This window comes from Melanerpes formicivorus, unplaced genomic scaffold, assembly GCF_026170545.1.
Source record: "Melanerpes formicivorus ecotype bairdi unplaced genomic scaffold, bMelFor1.0.p_v2 SCAF_26, whole genome shotgun sequence".
NCBI lineage: Eukaryota > Metazoa > Chordata > Aves > Piciformes > Picidae > Melanerpes > Melanerpes formicivorus.
Genome location: NW_027142378.1, coordinates 9978133 through 9997175, shown reverse-complemented (window position 1 = coordinate 9997175; position 19043 = coordinate 9978133). Strand labels below are relative to the sequence as shown.

The following is a 19043-nucleotide window of genomic DNA, read 5'->3' as shown; positions in this document are numbered from 1 at the left end:
TGGAATGTGCTGCCCAGGGAGGTGGTGGAGTCCCCATCCCTGGAGGTGTTCAAGAGGGGATTGGATGTGGCACTTGGTGCCATGGTCTAGTCATGAGGTCTGTGGTGACAGGTTGGACTTGATGATCTTTGAGGTCTCTTCCAACCTTGGTGATTCTGTGAAGTTAATTTGGCTTCATCTGTTAAAGGGAACAGGAAATGCTTCTCCAAATATATTAGCAACAAAAGGAGAACAAAGGAGAATTCCTGTCCTTTGTTGGATGCAGGGGGAAACAGTGGTCAAGGATGAGGAAAAGGCTCAGGGGCTCAATACCTTCTTTGCCTCAGTCTTCAGCAGTAAGATCAGTTGTTTGCTGGGTACCCAGCCCCCTGAGCTGGAAGACAGGGAGCGGAATGAAGCCCCCATAATCCAAGACAAGACAACATCCCTAGCCCCCTGCCCCCCTGGGCCTGTCCCCTCAGCCACAGGCACCACAGGGTCCCTGCAGCAGCCAGCAGTGGGGAAGCTTTGACATCCCTCTGCTCTACATCACTCCCTTGCATACCTGGACCCCCAGACAGCCCCCCACTCCCCCCCAGCTTTCACTCGTGCTGGCACTGCCCTGTGGCACGAGGCCAGTGCCCCTCACAGCATGCTGCTGTCCCACATCTGTCACCCATGGTGAGGAACCCTCCACTGTGGGCCTGGGCTGGCTCCTAAGGTCCTGCATAGCAGAAGGGGGGGCGATGCTCACCACAGGTACCCATGGGAAGGTTTCCCAGGGGAGCTGACACGCTGGGGGCCAAGGAGACACTGCAGGCTCTGGGGTTTGCACGTTTTAATGATGTTCAGGAGAGATGTGGATAGAGTTACTGGAGATCCTTGAGCCCAGGCACCTGCTAACTCCACAGGCAGCTGCTGACATGAGAGCAGCTGGGGATATGAACTGGAACCCAGCAGGCTGACAGCACTGTAGGTAGCCCACCCTCCTCTGGACACCAGGCTTTTCTGAGGGCTGCAGTAGCTGACACTGGCAATGAGACATGATTATGGACCTATGGATGGAACAATATTGCTCTCCTGAGGGAGAGCTGCACGTGGAGGACAAGAATTGCTGAGAGCAGGGACATGCAAGCATTCCTGAGGGGCACTGGTCACAGCAGGGCTGGGAAGCCAAGCCACCAAGACAAAGTGGCTTTTGAGCCTTTCTTAGGCACCTCCAGCACTTTCTGTGGGCCACTGGATTTCAGCAGCAGCACAACAGCTATTGCATGGTAACCACAACTAACCTGGTGTGAGACAAGCCACATGGGAGTTACCTGAAACCCAGAGTCCAGCTGGACCAGATCCTGCTGGGAAAACACAGACAGAACAGCTGGGCCTGAAGTGCTCCTTGGCTGACATGAAGGGACACAACTAAGACTAGAGACATTCTGAAATATGGTAGGGAGGTGTCTTCTGGAAACCCTTTGTAAAAGCTCAGGGGAAAGGATAAGATCTTCTCTATTGACCTTTTAGCTGAAATAAACTAGAAAACATTTATTGTTGTGTATTCCTAACAAAAAAACAACCAAAAAACAGAAAGAAACAAAAGTCTCACAAGTGCTTGTGAGTGTGGCTGGCAAGGTACACCCATGGCTGCAATGCTTGGGCCTCAGCCACACACACATCCTCTACTCCACCTCACAGCTGGTACTATGGGAAAGGAAATCCTTCATCATAATTTACCTTGGGGAACACTTTGAGAGCAGGTGGTAAAAAACATGGGATGCCTGCTCCTCACCTCCAGAGGCTGATGCAGATGCCTGAAAAATTCATCCAGGGATGAAGAATTCATTCAAGCATCCTTCAATCACCCCAAGCCCAGCTGAAAAGGTGGGGTATGAACAGCTGCACCACCTGTGGTCATGCTTCTACCACCAACTCAAAGCTCTGCTTTCGTCTGAGCAGCAAAAATGGCCATCTGCTGATGTGCCACTACACAATCCGGGGTGAAAAAGGGGAAGAAAAGGTCTTGGGAGTTAGGCAGAAGATCCTGAGACACTGCTCCTCCTGATGCTGCCAGCTGCTCTGGTGGGAGCTGCTGTTTTGCCTGCAGCCAGGCACCTTTCCTGCCCCTGTCCCACTTAAGCTGGCAGGAAGGGAAGTCCACAGGAAGGGAGTGATTTGGTTTTTTAATGTCCCTTTTGAGGGGAAAAGAAGGATGTGTCTAGCACCCCAGAGAATGAGCATTTCTCTTCTCACTTTGTGCTCTGCTCTCACCTGCCCTAGAGCATGCAGGAGCCCAGTGTCTTCTCTGTCACATCCTGGGGCAGGGCAACTGCTGTTGGGATCTTCCTTTTGCTGGGCAAGAGGGTGTAATCTTCCAGCTCACACAAGCTAATGTGAAAATGCCAATGGAAATGTGGTGAACTCTGCAAGCTGAGCGACAACCCTCACAGCCTACATTTTACCTTGAGGTGTTACCACTCCACTGGCCTGCAGTGAAATTCTGACACCTCTGTGCTACCATCATAAGGTTAAAACTCCCCAACCAGTCCTTCCCCTCACTCCTCTCCCAGCTTATTACCCAGTGCTTCCCCTCTCACCAACTGATGCATTCACAATCCCTCTTCTGAACACCCAGAGAGCTGAACTGGCACTTAGAGTCTCGCTGTAACTGAAGCCACCTGCTAGCACCTGCAATGCAGAAGAGTAAAGCTGTGGCCCAGTTTTCATGCAGCTGCTGCTCCCTGTCACTTCTCAGTGTGCAGCAGTGCAGCCTGCATCCACCACACCCCCCTGCAGACACAGATCCACACCAGGCTGCAGGGAGCTGACAACTCCAGAGGTGCCTGTGCAGCAATCTGGGAGGTGCTCTCTCTGCCACGCTTTTGGGGGGGGGGGTGTGAGCCACACTCTGCTCCCTCCTGGATTTGAGTGGCCAGGTATGAAATGGTGCCACTTGTGGCTTCACAGCATCTTGCCACAAAAGTCCATCCCAAGCCAGCATGATCAAAAGGCCTGGGCACTTCAGAAAGACACCAGGACCATCTGCTGACACGAAGACCTCTGGAATCTCCATTCCAAGCAGAGATGAGGATGCCAAAGTCCTAAGGCTCTTCTGAGGGAGACATTATTGGGTTCACTTCACGTAATACATGCAGCCAGCCAGAAGATGGTAACCTCCACAGTCTCTTCTTGTTTGGTTCAGGTAATTCAGGAATCAGTTTATTTTGAAGGGAATCATCTTCCCCTGCCAGAGGCAGCAAACACAAACTGGAACACCCCCACCAAGCCTGCTGCTGTTACAAGTGCCACTGTGCTCTGCAAAGAGCTCTAGCTTAAGAGGGATGTGCTGGGCTCATGCTGAAAATTCAGATACACTTCACAGGGTGGGCAATGTGCCAGGGATGCAGGCTAAATCCAAAATAGATATTAGCACTGAAATTTGGGTACCTCAAGGAATTTAACTGCCCCCTCAAAACACCTTCTCAGCTGTGTGGCAGACATACACAGCAGGAATCCCTCTCAGTCTACAAAACTTGCCCCATGTTCCTCCTTGCTGGGACCGAGCTGTGGACTGTGATGAGGGCAGGAAATTGCAGTATTTGTCAAATGGAAGAGGATAAAATTGGCTGGATCCAATGGGACAAGAAGAATTTGAGTTGAAAGGTTTCAGATTTGAGTCTCAAATGCATGAAGGTGAAAGCTGAGAGAAGAGCCTGAATTCACCACAGTGCCTCAGATGGAGTTTCTGCTCTTTGAAACGCTCTTCACACAAAAGTGATGCTTGAAATCCTACATCCTGCTGGAAGGGATGTCTCTCCTTACCTCTTTTAAACAGAATCCAACTGCATCCCACTGGGATGGCCACTGATTCAAATCTCATTAGGAAAAGGGATAGCCACAAAGAAATAAAACTGCCTTCCTTGCTTGGGTTTAATTCACCACCTGCAGCCCAGTACCCTTCTGCCAGCCGCTGCCTGGGTGTTCAGCCAACCAGCTTGGAAAAATGACCAAAGGAAAGGGAATTCTTGGTGTTCCTGGTTTTAGGCATCCTGTGATGCAGGACAGCTTACTCCTTCCTAGGTAACAGAGCAGGAACAAAGGAAAGGAGTCATCTATTTGGAGCTGAGCTAAGGCACTAATGACGCAGTAGGTGAAGAAAGAAGAAACACAGCGGGAGGAGGACAACTTCCCAGCCATGACGCCCTGGAAGATCATCATACTCTTTGCCCAATTCCCTTAAAAAAAACCCAATGTTATCTTCATAGAAAAGGAGGAGCTAATACAGCATTAGAGTATCCCTGTTGGGGTTAAGGTTATTTCGTTCTTCTCCCAGAGAGATTTGTTTCAGGTATCAAAGTCACAGGAGCTGTGTTCTGAAGTGGGTTTTGGTGAATGCAGGCAGAGCAGGTCTGAGCAGCTCTGGCTCACTGCAGCTCTGTGGTTTGGTGGTTTGGTGTTGGTTTTTATTTCCCCCATGATTTTCCAGAAAATATGAAGCCTGTTTTATCACTTTGTTTTTTGGCATGATACTGAGATAAGCCACTGGGCTGTCCCGGCTCGGTGAGTGCAGTCTCTTCCTGCGCACAGCAGATGCGTTCCTGTGGTCATCACAGCTTGATAAAGATGGATGATGGCTGGCTCGCCTTCTGCCCCGTGTCGTTGAGGGGGAAAACACTAGAGATGGCTACATCCACAATTCCTTGGCAGAGCTCTGCATACAGCTTCCTAAAGGGATGAGAGGCAGAGAATCAGCTGCCCAGGCAGTACAAACCAGCAGGCCCTCAACCAATGTTTAACATGGATACCAGTCTTAGCTAGGATCCTCCTCCCATTACAGGGAGCACCAGGGCTTGGAGAGTTGTGGTCAGTGGGGCAGAGTTTAGTTGGAGACCCATGACTAGTGGTGTCCCCCAGGGGCTGGTACTGGGTCCAGCCCTATTTGATGTATTCATAGAATCACAGAATTGTCAGAATTGGAAGGGACCTCAAGGATCATCCAGTTCCAACCCCCCTGGCAGGGGCATCTCACACTAGATCAGGTTGCTCAGACCCCCATCCAGCCTGGCTTTAAAAACTTCCAGGGATCCAAACCTATTTGTTCAAAACCTAAGGCTGATGCCCCATCTCACATGGGAAAGAAGCTGGGGGACAGCAACCACGGAGACAGGAGCAAGAACTTAAATCAGCTGGCACTTAGAGCAGTGTCTGGTGTGGGCTAGCCTGGAAAACTCCCCTGCCATACACCTTGTTCCACCTTCTCCACTTGGAGGTGGAACACAGCCACGTTCTGGGTGACCTTTCAATGGTGCCACTCAAAGGTATTACAGAAGCTCATTACTCACTGGGCACATGCTGGGGCCCCATTGACTTCTATCAGCCATACTTTCAGCTCCTCATCCACCATGAAGTCAAAGCCAAAGAGCTGGAAGCTCTGGTAGTGCAGATGCTTTGTGCTGATTGCAGGCTCTATACACATAAGGCAGCTTCTGTGAAGGGAAAAAACCAGAAACCCAAGATTAAAAGCCCTATGGACACATCTGGAGCTTCTGAGCTGCACAGATGAGTGGAGGGGTTCCCTGCTGCCCTGGGACTGCCCTGAATCACAGCTTATATCCAGCACACATTGTGGTCTCCAGGACCCTGCAAGTGAGATTGTGCAACCATCCAAACACCTGTGGTGTTTGAGAGCTGGCATGCAGCATTCACTCTCACTACTAGGTTAGGCAAGTTGAAAAAGATGATGGGAAAATAGAGCAGAAGGCAGACCACAAAGGGCTGCACCCTTCTATTGTACTCCACTCTATTCTACTCTACTCTATTCTATTCTGCTCTACTCTATTCTATTCTAGAATGGTCTGGGTTGGACAGGACCTCCAAGGATCATCTAGTCCAACCCCCCTCTGCAGTCAGCAGGGACATCCTCAACTAGATCAGGCTGCCCAGAGCCCTGTCGAGCCTCACCTTGAATATCTCCAAGGATGTGGGCCCCAACCACCTCCCTGGGCAACCTGTTGCACCACCCTGACGGTGAAGAGCGTGCAGCTGGCTTACCTTATGATGTGTTTGATTTGCAGTAGGATGCTATTCTCAAGTGTGGTGTTGAGGGCATCCATCAGGTACTGGTTGAACTCCTCAAAGAACATCTCGTTGCCTTCCTCGTAGCGGCCATAGTTCTTGGAGTACTCCTTCTGGATGCAGTGATTGGTCAAGTGGCAGGTTTTGTCCTGGAAGTTAGCACTGTTGTACGGTTCGGAAGAGGTCCGCAGGACTCCCTCTCTGTAGAGGTAGATATTATACTGATGGTCCACCAGAACCCAGCTCCTGCAGGGGTGCGAGAGAACAAAGCCCAGGCTCAGCGGCTTCGAGAGAAACAGCAAGGCAATGAAACACACAGAAACACTCAGGTGGGAAAAGATCCTCAGGATCACCAAGTCCAACCCTGCTCTGCAAGGCTCACCCCTAAGCCAGATCCCCAAGCACCACATCCAAACCACCTTTAAACACATCCAGGCTTGGGGACTCCACCACCTCCCTGGGCAGCACATTCCAATGCCTGACCACTCTAGCTGGGAAAAAATGCTTCTCATGTCCAGTCTAACCCTACCCAGTCTCAGCTTGAGGCCATTTCCTCTTGTTCTGTCACTAATTACCTGGGAGAAGAGACCAGCAGCAGCCTCTCCACAGTGTCCTTTCAGGGAGCTGTAGACAGCAATGAGGTCTGCCCTCAGCCTCCTCTTTTTCAAGCTAACCATCCCCAGCTCCTTCAGTTGCTCTTCATCAGATTTATTCCCCAGGCCCTTCCCCAGCTTCCTTGCCCTCCTCTGCACTGCCTCCAGCACCTCTACATCTCTCTTGTATTGAGGTGCCCAAAACTGGACACAACACTCAAGGTGTGGCCTCCCCAGGGCTGAGTACAAGGGGACAATCCCCTCCCTGCTCCTGCTGGACACAGCATTGCTGATACAAGCCAGGATGCCTTTGGCTTTCTTGGCCCCTTGGGCACACTGCTGGCTCATATTCAGCTGCTTGTCAATGAGAACCCCCAGGTCCCTTTCAGCCAGACAGCTTTCCAGCCACACTTCCCCAGGCCTGTAGCATTGCTTGGGGTTGTTGTGGCCCAAGTGCTGTTGGTACAGAAGCAGGAGAGCTTACCTGATGTCGAATTTGCGATGCCCTGGCTCTAAAAGCAGAGGCTTCTCCAGGTACTTCTGAATCACATGCACTTGTCCCTGCTCATCAATGAAGTCCAGGAGTTCTGAAGCCTCTGAAGAAATCAGGATCCCTTCCCCTGGCAGACAAAGATGGAAAGAAAATTACATTGAAGGTCCTCCTACCTTTCCTGGAGCTTTTTCAGGGCCCAAGTGCACCATGCCTCCTTTGCCCCCAAAGCCGTAGAATCACAGAAGTGTTTCAGTTGGAAAAGACCTCCAAGATCATTTAGTCCAACTGTCAACCCAAGACCACCATGGCCATTAAATCATGTCCCCAGGAGCCATGGCCACATGTTTCTTGAACACCTTCAGGGGTAGTAACTCCACCACCTCCTTGGGCAGGCTGTTGCAACTCCTGACTACTCTTGCAGTAATGACTTTGTCCCAATATCCAACTGAAACCTCCCCTCACACCATTTCAGGCCATTTCTTCTATCACTAGGGAGAAGAGACTGACCCTCACCTCACTCCAGCCTCCTTTCAGGGAGCTGTAGAGAGCAATGAGGTCTCCCCTCAGCCTTCTTTTCTCCAGACTAAACCACCCCAGTTCCTTCAGCCATTCCTCATAAGGCTTGTTGTGCAGACCTTTCACCAGCTTTGCCCTTCTCTGGACATGCTCCGGCACCTCAATGTCTTTCTTTAGTGAGGAGTCCAAAGCTGAACCCAGCATTCAAGGTGCAGCCTCACCAGTGCTGAGTGCAGGGGCAGGATCACTTCCCCAGGCCTGCTGACCACACCATTCCTGATCCAGGCCAGGATGCTGGTGGCTTTCTTGGCCAGCTGAGCACACTGCTGGCTCATGTTTAGCCAGCTGTCAACCAACACAACATGCACGAACCACGCAAGAACCCCTAACACCAGGGTCACTTGGTGCCCAGTCTATGCTGTTTTCTCAGTGCCAGGCACTGGATCTGTGGAGGGATCACCCCACTACCCTGCCAGGGGGGCATGAGCAGCTCCCTGCTTTTCAGCAGTTTGGAGAGCAGGGATTTGGGCAGTTTGGGAGATTTTTTCCTATCTTATTTGGGGAGGGGAGGTTTGTGGTGTTTTTTTTACCCTACAATCAGACCTCTTTTCCCTGCTTGGCTTCTCTGGCTGCCAGAGGCAGTGTCCACACCTGCACAGTGTTGCCCTGCTCACTGACTTCATTTAAGTCACCACTAAAATCCTTGCTGAATCAGGAAGGGAGCTACTTAAAAACATTCATCCATGGAGTCAGTGTTTTCCCCTGCTGGGGGAAGCTCTTCATTAAAGAAATTAGATGTGCTCTTCAAATGCTGCCATGGCTTGGCTGAAGCTGTCACTGCTCATTTCCTGCAAGAGTCCAGATGCAAAATCACTGTTGCAGAGCAATGAAGAGAGAACATATCCCTTCTGGAATTTGGTAAAGGGATGGCATGGTGCCATGTGAGGGGGAAATCAGCTGAGGCAGAATTACCTAACTCTTTTCTCTGCCACTATGTACAGTCTTCAGGCATTTAATTAACTTTTGGGACTGTGACTGATGACTTAACTCCTGATTTTGTGCTAAGCCTTTTGGGGGAAATACTGAGTAAACAGAAACACAAACTGCAAAGGGCCACTGCAAGGAGAAGACAGGTTTGGAGCACAGGCAGGGTTTGACAAGGCTGACTCTGGGCTCTGCTGCCTCCCTGCCTGGCTCCACTCTGTGCCCTGCTGGCATCCTCCACTGGTCCAACTTCCCTCAAATTTTGTATTGAGGTTAAAGTTGGATATTAGGAAAAATTTCTTTCTTGCAAGGCATTGGCACAGGCTGCCCAGGGAGGTGGTGGAGTCACTGTCCCTGGAAGTGTTCAAGAAATGTGTGGCCATGGCACTTCGGGACATGGTTTAATGGCCATGGCAGTTTGGGGTTGAGAGTAGAACCCCATGACCTTAGAGGTCTTTTCTGACCCAACAATTCTATGACTCTGTGAAGACCCAACAGAAAATGCTCCTAGCTGTGACCCCCCCAAGGTCACTGTCAGCACAGTTCTGCAGGTTCTTCCACTGCTCCTTGCTTTGCATACCTGTGGGCCACAGCTTCCCAGCCCTACTGACCCATCCTAGAGTCCTTCACCAAAGGGAAGTACTTCACCAAAGTGTTTTTCTCACCCATGTTCTATGCAGGGGGGCAAGATTTTTAGGCCTCTGATCAGAGCAGAGCTAGGCAGAAAGTTGCACAGGTACAGCCACAGGCTGTGCAGTGGGGGAAGGAGGAACACAACCATCTCTGACAGTCAGAACAGCCCCTGCAATGGGAAGATCAGCAGGCATGGAACAGACAGGGGGGAGCTTAACCTAGTCAGCAAGCCAAGTGAGGCAGCAAAGCAGCTTCTGCAGGGCAGCTGGCCCTTCTCTCAAGGAAAACATCAAAACCTTTAGCCACCCTGCAAAAAATCTCAAGTTTTAAATTAGGACATCCTAAACCTTTAATTTTCCTTTTACTGCCAGACAACCCAGCTTCCACTAGACCTGTAACTGAGTCAGGGGCTATGCCTGAGCTGGATTTGCCTTGGTAATTAACCTTGACAAGCTTTCTTCTCCATGAGAAGTAATCCCCAGGCAGTTAAAACTTCCCTTGGGATGATGAACGTGAGGCTCTGGGCTCTGCTTTAATTCCCAGCTTGAGCTCTGCAGTACACTGATGAATATTAATAGGTTATTCTGTTTCAAATGCAGAAAAGACAGGTTCACACTTGCATAAAGTGTGTGGAGTTCAAACCTCTCCATCCTGCAGTGAACCACAGCAAAGGCCTTTTCAACTGCCCAGAAGGATTCAGTTACATCACACAGAAGCACAGCCCCTCACTGCTCTACCCAAAGGGCTCTTTCCTCCCTGATAAAAACCAGATTTTTTCTGGTGCTTCCTGCTGTAGTGTGAGGTGTCCCTGCCCACAGCAGGGGGGTTGGAACTAGATGATCCTTGGGGTCCCTTCCAACCCTGACAATTCTGTGAGTCTGCAAGACAGCCAAAAGCAAAGCTGTGAAGGAAGCCAGCAACGAGGACAATTTTATCATGCAGCCTCCCTGCTGCCACCTCTGCCTCTCACATTCTCTGGTGGTGTTTCTAAAGAAGACTGCATCAAAGTGACTCTGCAAATATGAATAATACAGGTGGGATGGATTGCTCCCTTTAGAGAAGACTAGGTCCTGCCTTGGGCTGGGCTCTGCACACACACAGCAAGGCAAATCTTCACAAAGCCATCCTGATAATGTGCCCATGGGAGTGTCAGAACTGACAGAGAGCAGATATCAAAGCATTCAGTCTATAACTCTGTCCAGCTACCTCATCTAATAGCTCATTATTTCTGCAGAGTGAGCTGTACACCAATGACTCTGCAAGAAGGAAGGACACAATGAGCACTTAGGCATCTACTGACAGCCAGCTGAAGATGAGCCAGTAGTGTGTGCCCAGGTAGCCAAGAAGGCCAACAGCATCCTGGCCTGTATCAGGAAGAGTGAGACCAGCAGGACCAGGGAAGGACTCCGGCACTGGTGAGGCTACACCTTAAGAACTGGGTTCAGTTTTGAGGCCCTCACTACCAGAAGGACATTGAGATGCTGGAGCAGGTCCAGAAAAGCACAATGAAGCTGGTGAAGGGTCTGGAGAACAGGTCTGGAGAGGGAGAAGCTGTTGGTAACCCCCTGGTTTTGCCCAGGGGGGTTCTTGTGCCATTTGTGAATTGCAATTGTACATACTCACTGCATTCAGTATGGCTAGGCTCTAGTCTGCTTCTAAATACAGCTTCATTTGCTTTCCAACTGAGCTGGTCTGGCAATTTTACTCTGGGGGGGGGTAACTTCAACCCACCACAACAGCGCAGCTATCAGTTAGGCTCAGCCAAACCCAGGGCCTCTATCGATCAAGCAAAGAGTAAGAAGCAAAGAGAAGGCAGTGCTGAAGAATCAACCTTTGGCACCAGCTGAGGACTTGGCGATCCACACGTTGCCTTCTTTGCCTTCCTGCCTCCTGCTGTAGGCTGCTAAGAAGACTTCTCTCTCATCTGTCCTCGAGTTGTTTATGAGATGGCGAAGTCCATTCTGAGCTGGAGCCACAGGGGTCTTCAGGTTTGTTGGGTAAATCACATAGGACTCGGGGAACCACGTGCAGGACTCGGACAGCTCAGGGCTTGTCTTGATTAGCCTGGGTGAAGAGAGACCAGCTGTTCATCTCCAGAGTGGCAGGGACATCATTGAGTAAGTAGAAATCATCATTAGCTGGGCTCTTTCAGTTGGGGATGAATAGCAGCTTACCCACAATGAAATCATCACATGAAATTATCATCACAGGAAATTATTGTCACAGGAAATAATAATCACAGGAAATCATCAAATGAAATATAACATGAAATTATCATCACATGCAATGATCAATAATCATTCAATTATCATTTCATCCCTCCAGGTGTTTAAGGAAAGCCTGGATGAGGCACTTAGTGCCCCAGTCCAGTTGATTAGACAGGGTTGGGTGATTGGTTGGACTTGATGATCTTGGAGGTCTCTTCCAACCTGGCTGATTCTGTGATCTTCTTCTTAAACCCTTGCAATTAGAGCTTTCCTAAAGATAGCCTGGCAACCCTAGGCTGCCTTGAAAGAAGCATGGCCAGCAGATTGAGACAGGTGATTATGGCACTGGTGAGACCTCACTTGTGTGCAGCTCTGAGGCCCAGAGCGCAAGAAGGATGTGAGAGAAAGGCCACAAAGATCCTCATGGGGCTGGAGCACCTGTCCTGTGAAGACAGGCTGAAAGAATTGGGGCTGTTCAGCCTGGAGAGGAGAAGGCTCTGGGGATACCTTATAACTCCATTTTAGTATCTGAAAGGGAGGTACAAGAAAGCCAGGGAGGGACTGTTTTGAAGGGCTTGTGGTGAGGCAATGGTTTGAAACTAGAGCTGAGTAGAATTAGGTTTGGACATCAGGGGGAAATTCTTTACAATGAGAGTGGTGAAATACTGGAACAGGTTGCCCAGAGATGTTGTTGAGGGCCCATCCCTGGAGACAATCAAGGTCAAACTTGACTGGGCCCTGGGCAACCTGATCTAGTTGGAGATGTCCCTGCTCACTGTAGGGGGGGTTGGACAGAAGGACCTTCGAGGGTGCCTTCCAACCTGATTCATTCTGTGACTCTGTGTAGACCACTGGGAACCCACTGAAAGCAAGGACACAGCTACACATTTCATGTCCCAAGGTGTCTGGGATCCCCTTTGCATCACACAATCTCTGATCTCTCTACCAGTAATGTCTAGAGATGCCACCAAACTCCTGCCAGCAGATCCCTGCTCTTATTTTCCAGAGACAAGAGAGCTGACTGTCTCTTTGAATGTTCACTCTGTGTTTTTAATGCCAAATGCAGAGCTCATGACTTGCTGGTTCTCTGTGCTTTGTACCTCCCTGTCTGTAACATCCTGGGAGCCCTGAGGCACCTCATTTAAAGGTCCCTTGGGTTCATGAGTAGCTCGGTGCGTGGTTAACCCCATAGTTAGAAAGGTCAGGCAAGCTTCAGGAGAGAAAAAACAGGTGTGCCAGCACTTTCAGCACTGCCTGTAAACCACAGGCCCCAGAGAAATTCATCTGGGGCCCTCTGGGACATGGTTTAATGGCCATGGTGGTCTTGGTTTGATGGTTTGACTCAGTGGGCTTCTATGATCAGCAAGAGGCAGCACAGACACTAACAAGGAAACAAGTGTTTGAAGGACACCAAGAGCTCTGACATGATGATGCTCTAATGGCTGCAGAGTTTGCACAGGGACAAGGGTTTTCTACAATGAGAGCTCATCTACATTTCCCCAGGAGACCCTGGCATGGCTGGTCATGCAGAAATATCTCCCAGAACTCTTCCTGGAGATGTCTCCAAGCATTTGTTTGACAAAAATATCTGATTAGCTATAGGCATATTAGTGTCTCATCTCTGTATGGAACAGGGAATAAAAGGGTTTCATTAAATGCCTACAACAACAACAAAAAGGAACCCAGGTATGCTTAGGGATTTTTTTTCCCTTCTGATTTGGCTCTAATCTGACTCAATACACTCCTTGGTTCCAAGCAGATGTAATTCAGTGGAAAGAATATTTCCCCTCAAGTTACAAAGATGTCTTTGTGCACACAGATAGCTCTAGAGACCAACACAAGAGTCTGAAGACAGCACATGCTAGCACTATGTGATCTGGATGGTGGGCTCAAGAGCACCCTGATGAGGTTTGCAGATGACCCCAAAATGAGTGAGGAGGTTGACACTTCAGAAGGGATAGCCACCCTTCAGGAAGACCTGGCCAGGCAGAAGGAATGGACTAGCAACCTTATGAAGTTCAACAAGGACAAGTGTGGGGTCTTGCACCTGGGAATACCCAACCCAGCTCAGATTGGGATCCACTGGCTGGACAGAAGCCCCATGGAAATGGCTCTGGGGGTAAAAAGCTCAATACAAGTGAACAGTGCACTGCAGCAGCAAAGAAAGCCAACAGGATGCTGGGTTGCATCAACAAGGGCATCACCAGCAGAGATAAAGAAGTCCTTGTCCCACTCTACTCAGCGCTTGTCAGACCAAACCTGGAGCAGTTTTGGCCCCTGCCATACAAAAAAGGGTGTGGAACAGGCTGGGAAGTGTCCAGAAAAGGGCCATGAGAATGATCAGAGGACTGGAAGCCCTGTCATGTGAGGAAAGGCTGTGAGAACTGGACTTGTTCAGCCTTGAGAAGAGAAGGCTTAGGGGAGACCTTATTACCATGTTCCAGTACATAAAGGGTGGCTGCCAGGAGGATGGAGACTCCCCTTTTACAAGGAGTCCCATGGAAAAGACAAGAGGCAATGGGTGCAAGTTACTGCTGGGGAGATTCCAGAAGAACCTCCAGAACTTGGAGATTGGACTCCAGAAGAAAATGTTTCCTCATGAGAACAGTTAGACATGGGAATTATCTCCCAAAGGAAGCAGTGGATTCCCCTACTCTGGATAGTTTTAAGACTCAGCTTGCCAGGGTGCTGGGCCAGCTCATTTCAACTGCACTATCGCCTAGAAAGGTTGACCCAGATGATCCTTGAGGTCCCTTCCACTCTGGCATTCGGTGCTTCTATGACTCTCCCAAGGGAAACACCTTCCAAAGCAGTTCAGCATTGAAGAGCAAGAGAAATCTCTGCCAAGGCCATGTCACATCTCAATGGATTCCTTACTTCACCAGAGATGCTTTGCGGCACAGCTTGTCTGCTCCTCTGTAGTAATTCACCAGCTGCACGAGTCCGGGTTCGTGGCCTGCAAAGGGGAAACAAAGAGGTCAGACAAACTTTGCCATGAATGAGGGAAAAAATGCTGGGTTGGTGCAGAGGGCCTGAGCAGCAGGGAAGAGAAAGGAGGCTGTTTCCTTGCCCTGCATCATGGAAACAAGCTTTAAGCTGGTTACACTGAGTATCAGGAATACTGTGGGGAGTGAGAGTGGGGAGACACTGGAACAGGCTGCCCAGGGAGGCTGTGGATGCCTCCTCCCTGGAGGTGTTCAAGACCAGGTTGCACAGGGTCTTGAGCAACCTGGTCTAGTGAAAGGTGTCCCTGCCCATGGCAGGGGGGTTGGAAGTAGATGATCTTTAAGGTCCCTTCCAACCCAAACCATTCTATGGTTCTATGATAGTGGCTCCTGAGGCTTCTTTCTTTTAGTTAGGAAAAAAAGCTGTATCAGCCCATGTCTGCTCTGAAGCTGACACTTCCATTTTCCCAAGGAAAACAGTAATTCCCTAATTCACACTGGGAAAGGGCAGCACCACACTAAAAACATTCTCTGTTCCATGGTGGCAGCTTTTAAAAGCAAAGATTTCAGTTAGTCTTAAATGCAGGATGAAGATGAAGGGAGGCACAAATAAAGCTCAGATGGTTGTGATCAATGGTGCAGAGTCCAGTGGGAGACCTGTAACTAGTAGTGCTCCCCAGGGGTCAGTACTGGGTCCAGGCTCATTCAACATCTTCATCAAGGACCTGGATGAACAGATAGAGTGTACCCTCAGCAAGGCTGCTGATGGTATGAGCCTGGGAGGGTTGGCTGACCCACCAGAAGGCTGTGCTGCCATCCAGCAAGATATGGAAGCCTAGAGAGCTGGGCAGAGATGCCTGCCAGGAGTCCCAACTTCTACCCTTTCCCACATCAAATGATCACAGTATCACAGTATCACTTAGGTTGGAAAGGACCTCGAGGATCATCAAGTCCAACCTATCAACACAGACCCCATGACTAGACCATGGCACCAAGTGCCACGTCTAGCTTAGCCCCTGAGTAATGCAAATCCCTGCAGCTCCCTGAACTAATCACAGAATCACAGGATAGGTTTGGTTGGAAAAGACCTCTAAGGTCATCAAGTACAACCTTCAACCTAAGCCCACCATGGCCATTAAGCCAGGTTCTGAAGTGCCACGTCCACAGTTTCTTGAACACCCCTAGGGATGGTGACTCCAGCACCTCCCTGGGCAGGCTGTTCCAATGCCTGAGACTCTGAGCCTTTAGGAAAACCAAACCAAGCCAGCTTTGATGCACCAGCTTTAGAAAGATGCACCAAAGAAGATACAGCTTTTTGGAAGAGGTACCAAAATAACTGTGTTATTTTTGGTCTGCATCCACTGATTTCAGACAACCAGCTCCTGATATAGGAGGATGGGTTAAAGAAACCAGTGTCAAAGTATGGCTCCCCTACGTGAGTTAAAGATGTGTCTTTGGCTCTGACAAACTATGTGAATCTTCAGGTATCCCATAGCAACACATGCTGAAGGGGTCAGTGAAGCCCTTCCATCACCCCAGAGTTCTTTTTGAGGGTGGAAGGGGTTAGTAAGAGATGGCTACAAGCCCACCATGGCTGGCTGTGCTGTGCAGGCCCACTCATACCAAAGAACTGTGCTCATTCCTCAAAGAAGCCAGATGCTCACAGGCCCTGTCTGCTATCCACATGAAAGCAGAGGTCTGTTTTGCTGTGCCTGGCTACAGCCTCTGTGAGCATTCTCACTGCTTAAGCCCTTTGCAGTGCTTCCCTGCCTGCTGCAGACACTCTGATGCTGGGAGGTGACCAGATGGCATCACCATGTGGCAGGGACTTTTCCACTTACAAATGGAGACAAGGAAAGAGGTGCTGGAGCTGGTGACTTGGAAATCTGGAAGAGCAGTCAGTGCTGGATCTCAACTGCAAGAAGGGGCTGCAAAAGCTATTCTGCCCCAGAGCTGCTGGGGCAAGGAAGGTGTTCCTCCTGCTCTGATGTTTCTGCAGCCAGAGGAGCATTGCAAAATCACCCCTCAAGGAAAGAAACCAGCCCAAAGAGCAGGAAGGAGGTCAGGAGGGTTCTGCCAGTCATTAGATGCAGACACAGAGGGCTGCAGGGAGGAAACACACTGCTCTGCTGGGGTTTGCAGTGTCCTCATCCCAAACCTGCTCTGGCAGGCATCATGACAGGAGCCAGCACAGCAGCTGGCACCATGCACAGAGACCTGCCAGCCTTGCAACTCCTACCATCACATCCTTAGCTGTGGGCTAAACCAGTGCATCTTGGCTCCCTGCTGCACCCTGCAATGCTGTCAGTGCCTGGGTTGATGCCCCTTGCTTGTGGGCACTGCATGGCACTCTCTGCCCCTGTTCCTGGCCTCATTCCCATCTGTCAGGGCAGAGGGCTGGGGTGGCTGTGCTGACAGCCCTGGCTGCCATAGGCACTGCAGAGGCAAGGGCCAGGCCTGCACAGGGAAGCTTCCTGGGACCACACATGTTGGCAGTGAGACAGAGCGGGGTCAGACAGCTTGGGAAAAGGCGGAGGGGTGGCCTGGCTCTCTGCACACACAGAGCCTCTAGGATGATCCTCATGCTGCTGCAAGAAGGGATTAGATGTGACCTTACCCTCACCAAACCCCTGCACAAGCAGATCTTCACCAGGTCAGGCTCCTGGGTGACAGCTGGAGCGTGCCTGGCTCAGACCTGTCCCCCCACCTGCCCCACACCGCAGAAACACCCTCCCAACATGCAAGCTCAGCACTGCAACGTCCCCACCCTGCACCAGGCTGGGGGATGCAACTGGCACCACCCTGTGTGCTGGGTGATCCAAATCCCCTGCGATGGTGAATAGGAGACCAAGGGCGTTGCTGGCAGCACGGCAGGCAGCAGGGACCTGCAGACCTGAGCGTCTGCGACATGCCAGAGGGGGGGGGGCCCCGATGTCCCCCGCCCTAACTCGCCCCCCTGCAAGAGCACAGACCCTCCGAGGCTGAGCTGGGCGTTTCGGGAGGCGGCAGTGACGTCCCACGCCGGGAGCTCAGGAGGAGGATGCTCTCAGCTCGGGCTGGTGGCAGCTGTGGTGGGCAGGGACAGCCGGTGCCCGGGCCGGTTTCTGGCTGGGGCCGGGGATGTGGATGCATTGAATTCCCCCGGCCCCCGCCCTTTGTTCTGGGCGACGCAGGCCGAAGCGGCCGCCGGGGTCTCTGCGACAAGGGCCCCCCTGCCAAACTGCGGGGGACGCTGCGGGGTACTCCGCCGGGGCACGCCCTGCCCGCAGCGCCCCGCAGGGGCACGGGGAGGCTGCGGCGAGCCGCGGGGTGAGGCGGAGGACCCAGACAGGCTCAGCGAGGCGGCAAGGGCACGGCCGGAGCTGCGCCTCAGCTCTCAGGCTGCAGGGAGGCAAGGGGAGGGCGGCCGACCCTGCTGCCGGCGGGATGCCGCCCGGGGGAGGAGAGCCGGGGAGGAGCACCTTACCCAACCTGCCGAAGGGAAGCCGGTTCCTCTCGCCCAGCATCAGGTTGAAGCGGGGGTTGTCCCTCCGGAGGCGCTTCCACTGCCCGCTGGCCAGCAGCAGCCGGCTCACCTCGGCGTACACGCTGCTGCCCTCGTCCCGCACCACGAAGGTGTACATGGCGGCGGGGACGGGGCGCGGGGGTGACACCCGCCCTGCGCTGCGCTGCGCTACCCCCGGCCACCCCAGCAGTCCCCCAGGCCCATGGGGCCCCGCCGCAGCCCAGGCAGGGCCCTGCACGGCCGGGGCGCCGCCCCCCGCGCACCGCCCGCCCCCCGGCTCCCGGCGGGGGCGGAGACCGACCTGGAAGCAGAAGCGGCGCCGCCTGCCGCGGAGGAAGCGGCGTCACGGGGTGGCGGCTGGCCGGGAGGCGACAGCCTGCAGCGCGGCGGCGGCTTGCAGCGAGGCGGCGGCTTGCAGCGAGGCGATCTTCTCGCCTTGGCAGCCCAGAGGCTGACAGGAGCCTGGTCCTGATGTCTCTGCCACTCATACAGGCCTGGCTGCCTTGCGAGGCCTTGGGTAGCCATGGGGCTGGCAGGAGCCTGGTCCTGATGTCTCTGCCGGACACACAGGCCTGGCCCCGGCTGCCTTGCGAAGCCTCCACGCCTTGGGCAGCCCCAGGACTGGCAGGGTTCTGGTCCTGCTGTTGCCACAAGTGCTGGTCTGGCCCCACAGGCAGCTGTGGGCCTGCCTGCTCAGTGTTGGGTTGCTATAAATCACGATGGATTTCCACCCAATAAAGATTGGGCAGAAGGAAACTGAGATGTGTGGTGGACCCTCACCCTGATGGTTTTTTTTCTTCAAGCTGACACAGCTTGAGACTGTGTCCTCATGTTCTGTCACAGGTTGCCTGGGAGAAGAGACCAACCCCCACCTGGCTACAAGCACCTTTCAGGTAGTTGTAGGTGGCAATAAGGTCTCCCCTGAGCCTCCTCCAGGCTAAACCACCCCAGCTCTCGGACATAAGGTTCTGTGTTGAAACGTATGGCATGTCAGCATCCAGCTGAGTGGGTCAGCAGTCTGCTCAAGTGGCCAAAAAGACTAACAGCATCCTGGCATGGGTCAGGAATAGTGTGGCCAGCAGGAGCAGGGCCTTGTGCTTGGCACTGGTGAGGCTGCAGCTT

At 52.0% G+C, this 19043-nt stretch overlaps 1 protein-coding gene across 1 annotated transcript; it reads right to left on the bottom strand.

Annotated features, from left to right (window-relative positions):
- Positions 1–1491: 1491 nt before the first annotated feature.
- On the bottom strand, positions 1492–18165 carry TTL (tubulin tyrosine ligase). The gene is made up of 7 exons (XM_068153590.1): positions 17883–18165; positions 14349–14427; positions 11096–11328; positions 7123–7258; positions 6022–6291; positions 5313–5456; positions 1492–4695 (listed from the first exon to the last, which is right to left on the bottom strand). The coding sequence occupies exons 1-7, from the start codon at positions 18037–18039 to the stop codon at positions 4578–4580; spliced, it is 1137 nt and encodes a 378-aa protein (XP_068009691.1). The 5' UTR covers positions 18040–18165; the 3' UTR covers positions 1492–4577.
- Between the last annotated feature and the right edge of the window lie 878 nt (positions 18166–19043).

What these genes read in the sequence shown, in the direction of transcription:
- TTL (XM_068153590.1), bottom strand. Translation starts at nt 18,039, where the DNA reads ATGTACACCTTCGTGGTGCGGGACGAGGGCAGCAGCGTGTACGCCGAG. An exon ending in GTCCTCAGCTGGTGCCAAAG is followed by an intron (nt 7,259 to 11,095) that starts GTTGATTCTTCA and finishes TTTGTCTGCCAG; the next exon opens with GGGAAGGGATCCTGATTTCT. An exon ending in CATCGCAAATTCGACATCAG is followed by an intron (nt 6,292 to 7,122) that starts GTAAGCTCTCCT and finishes GCACCCCTGCAG; the next exon opens with GAGCTGGGTTCTGGTGGACC.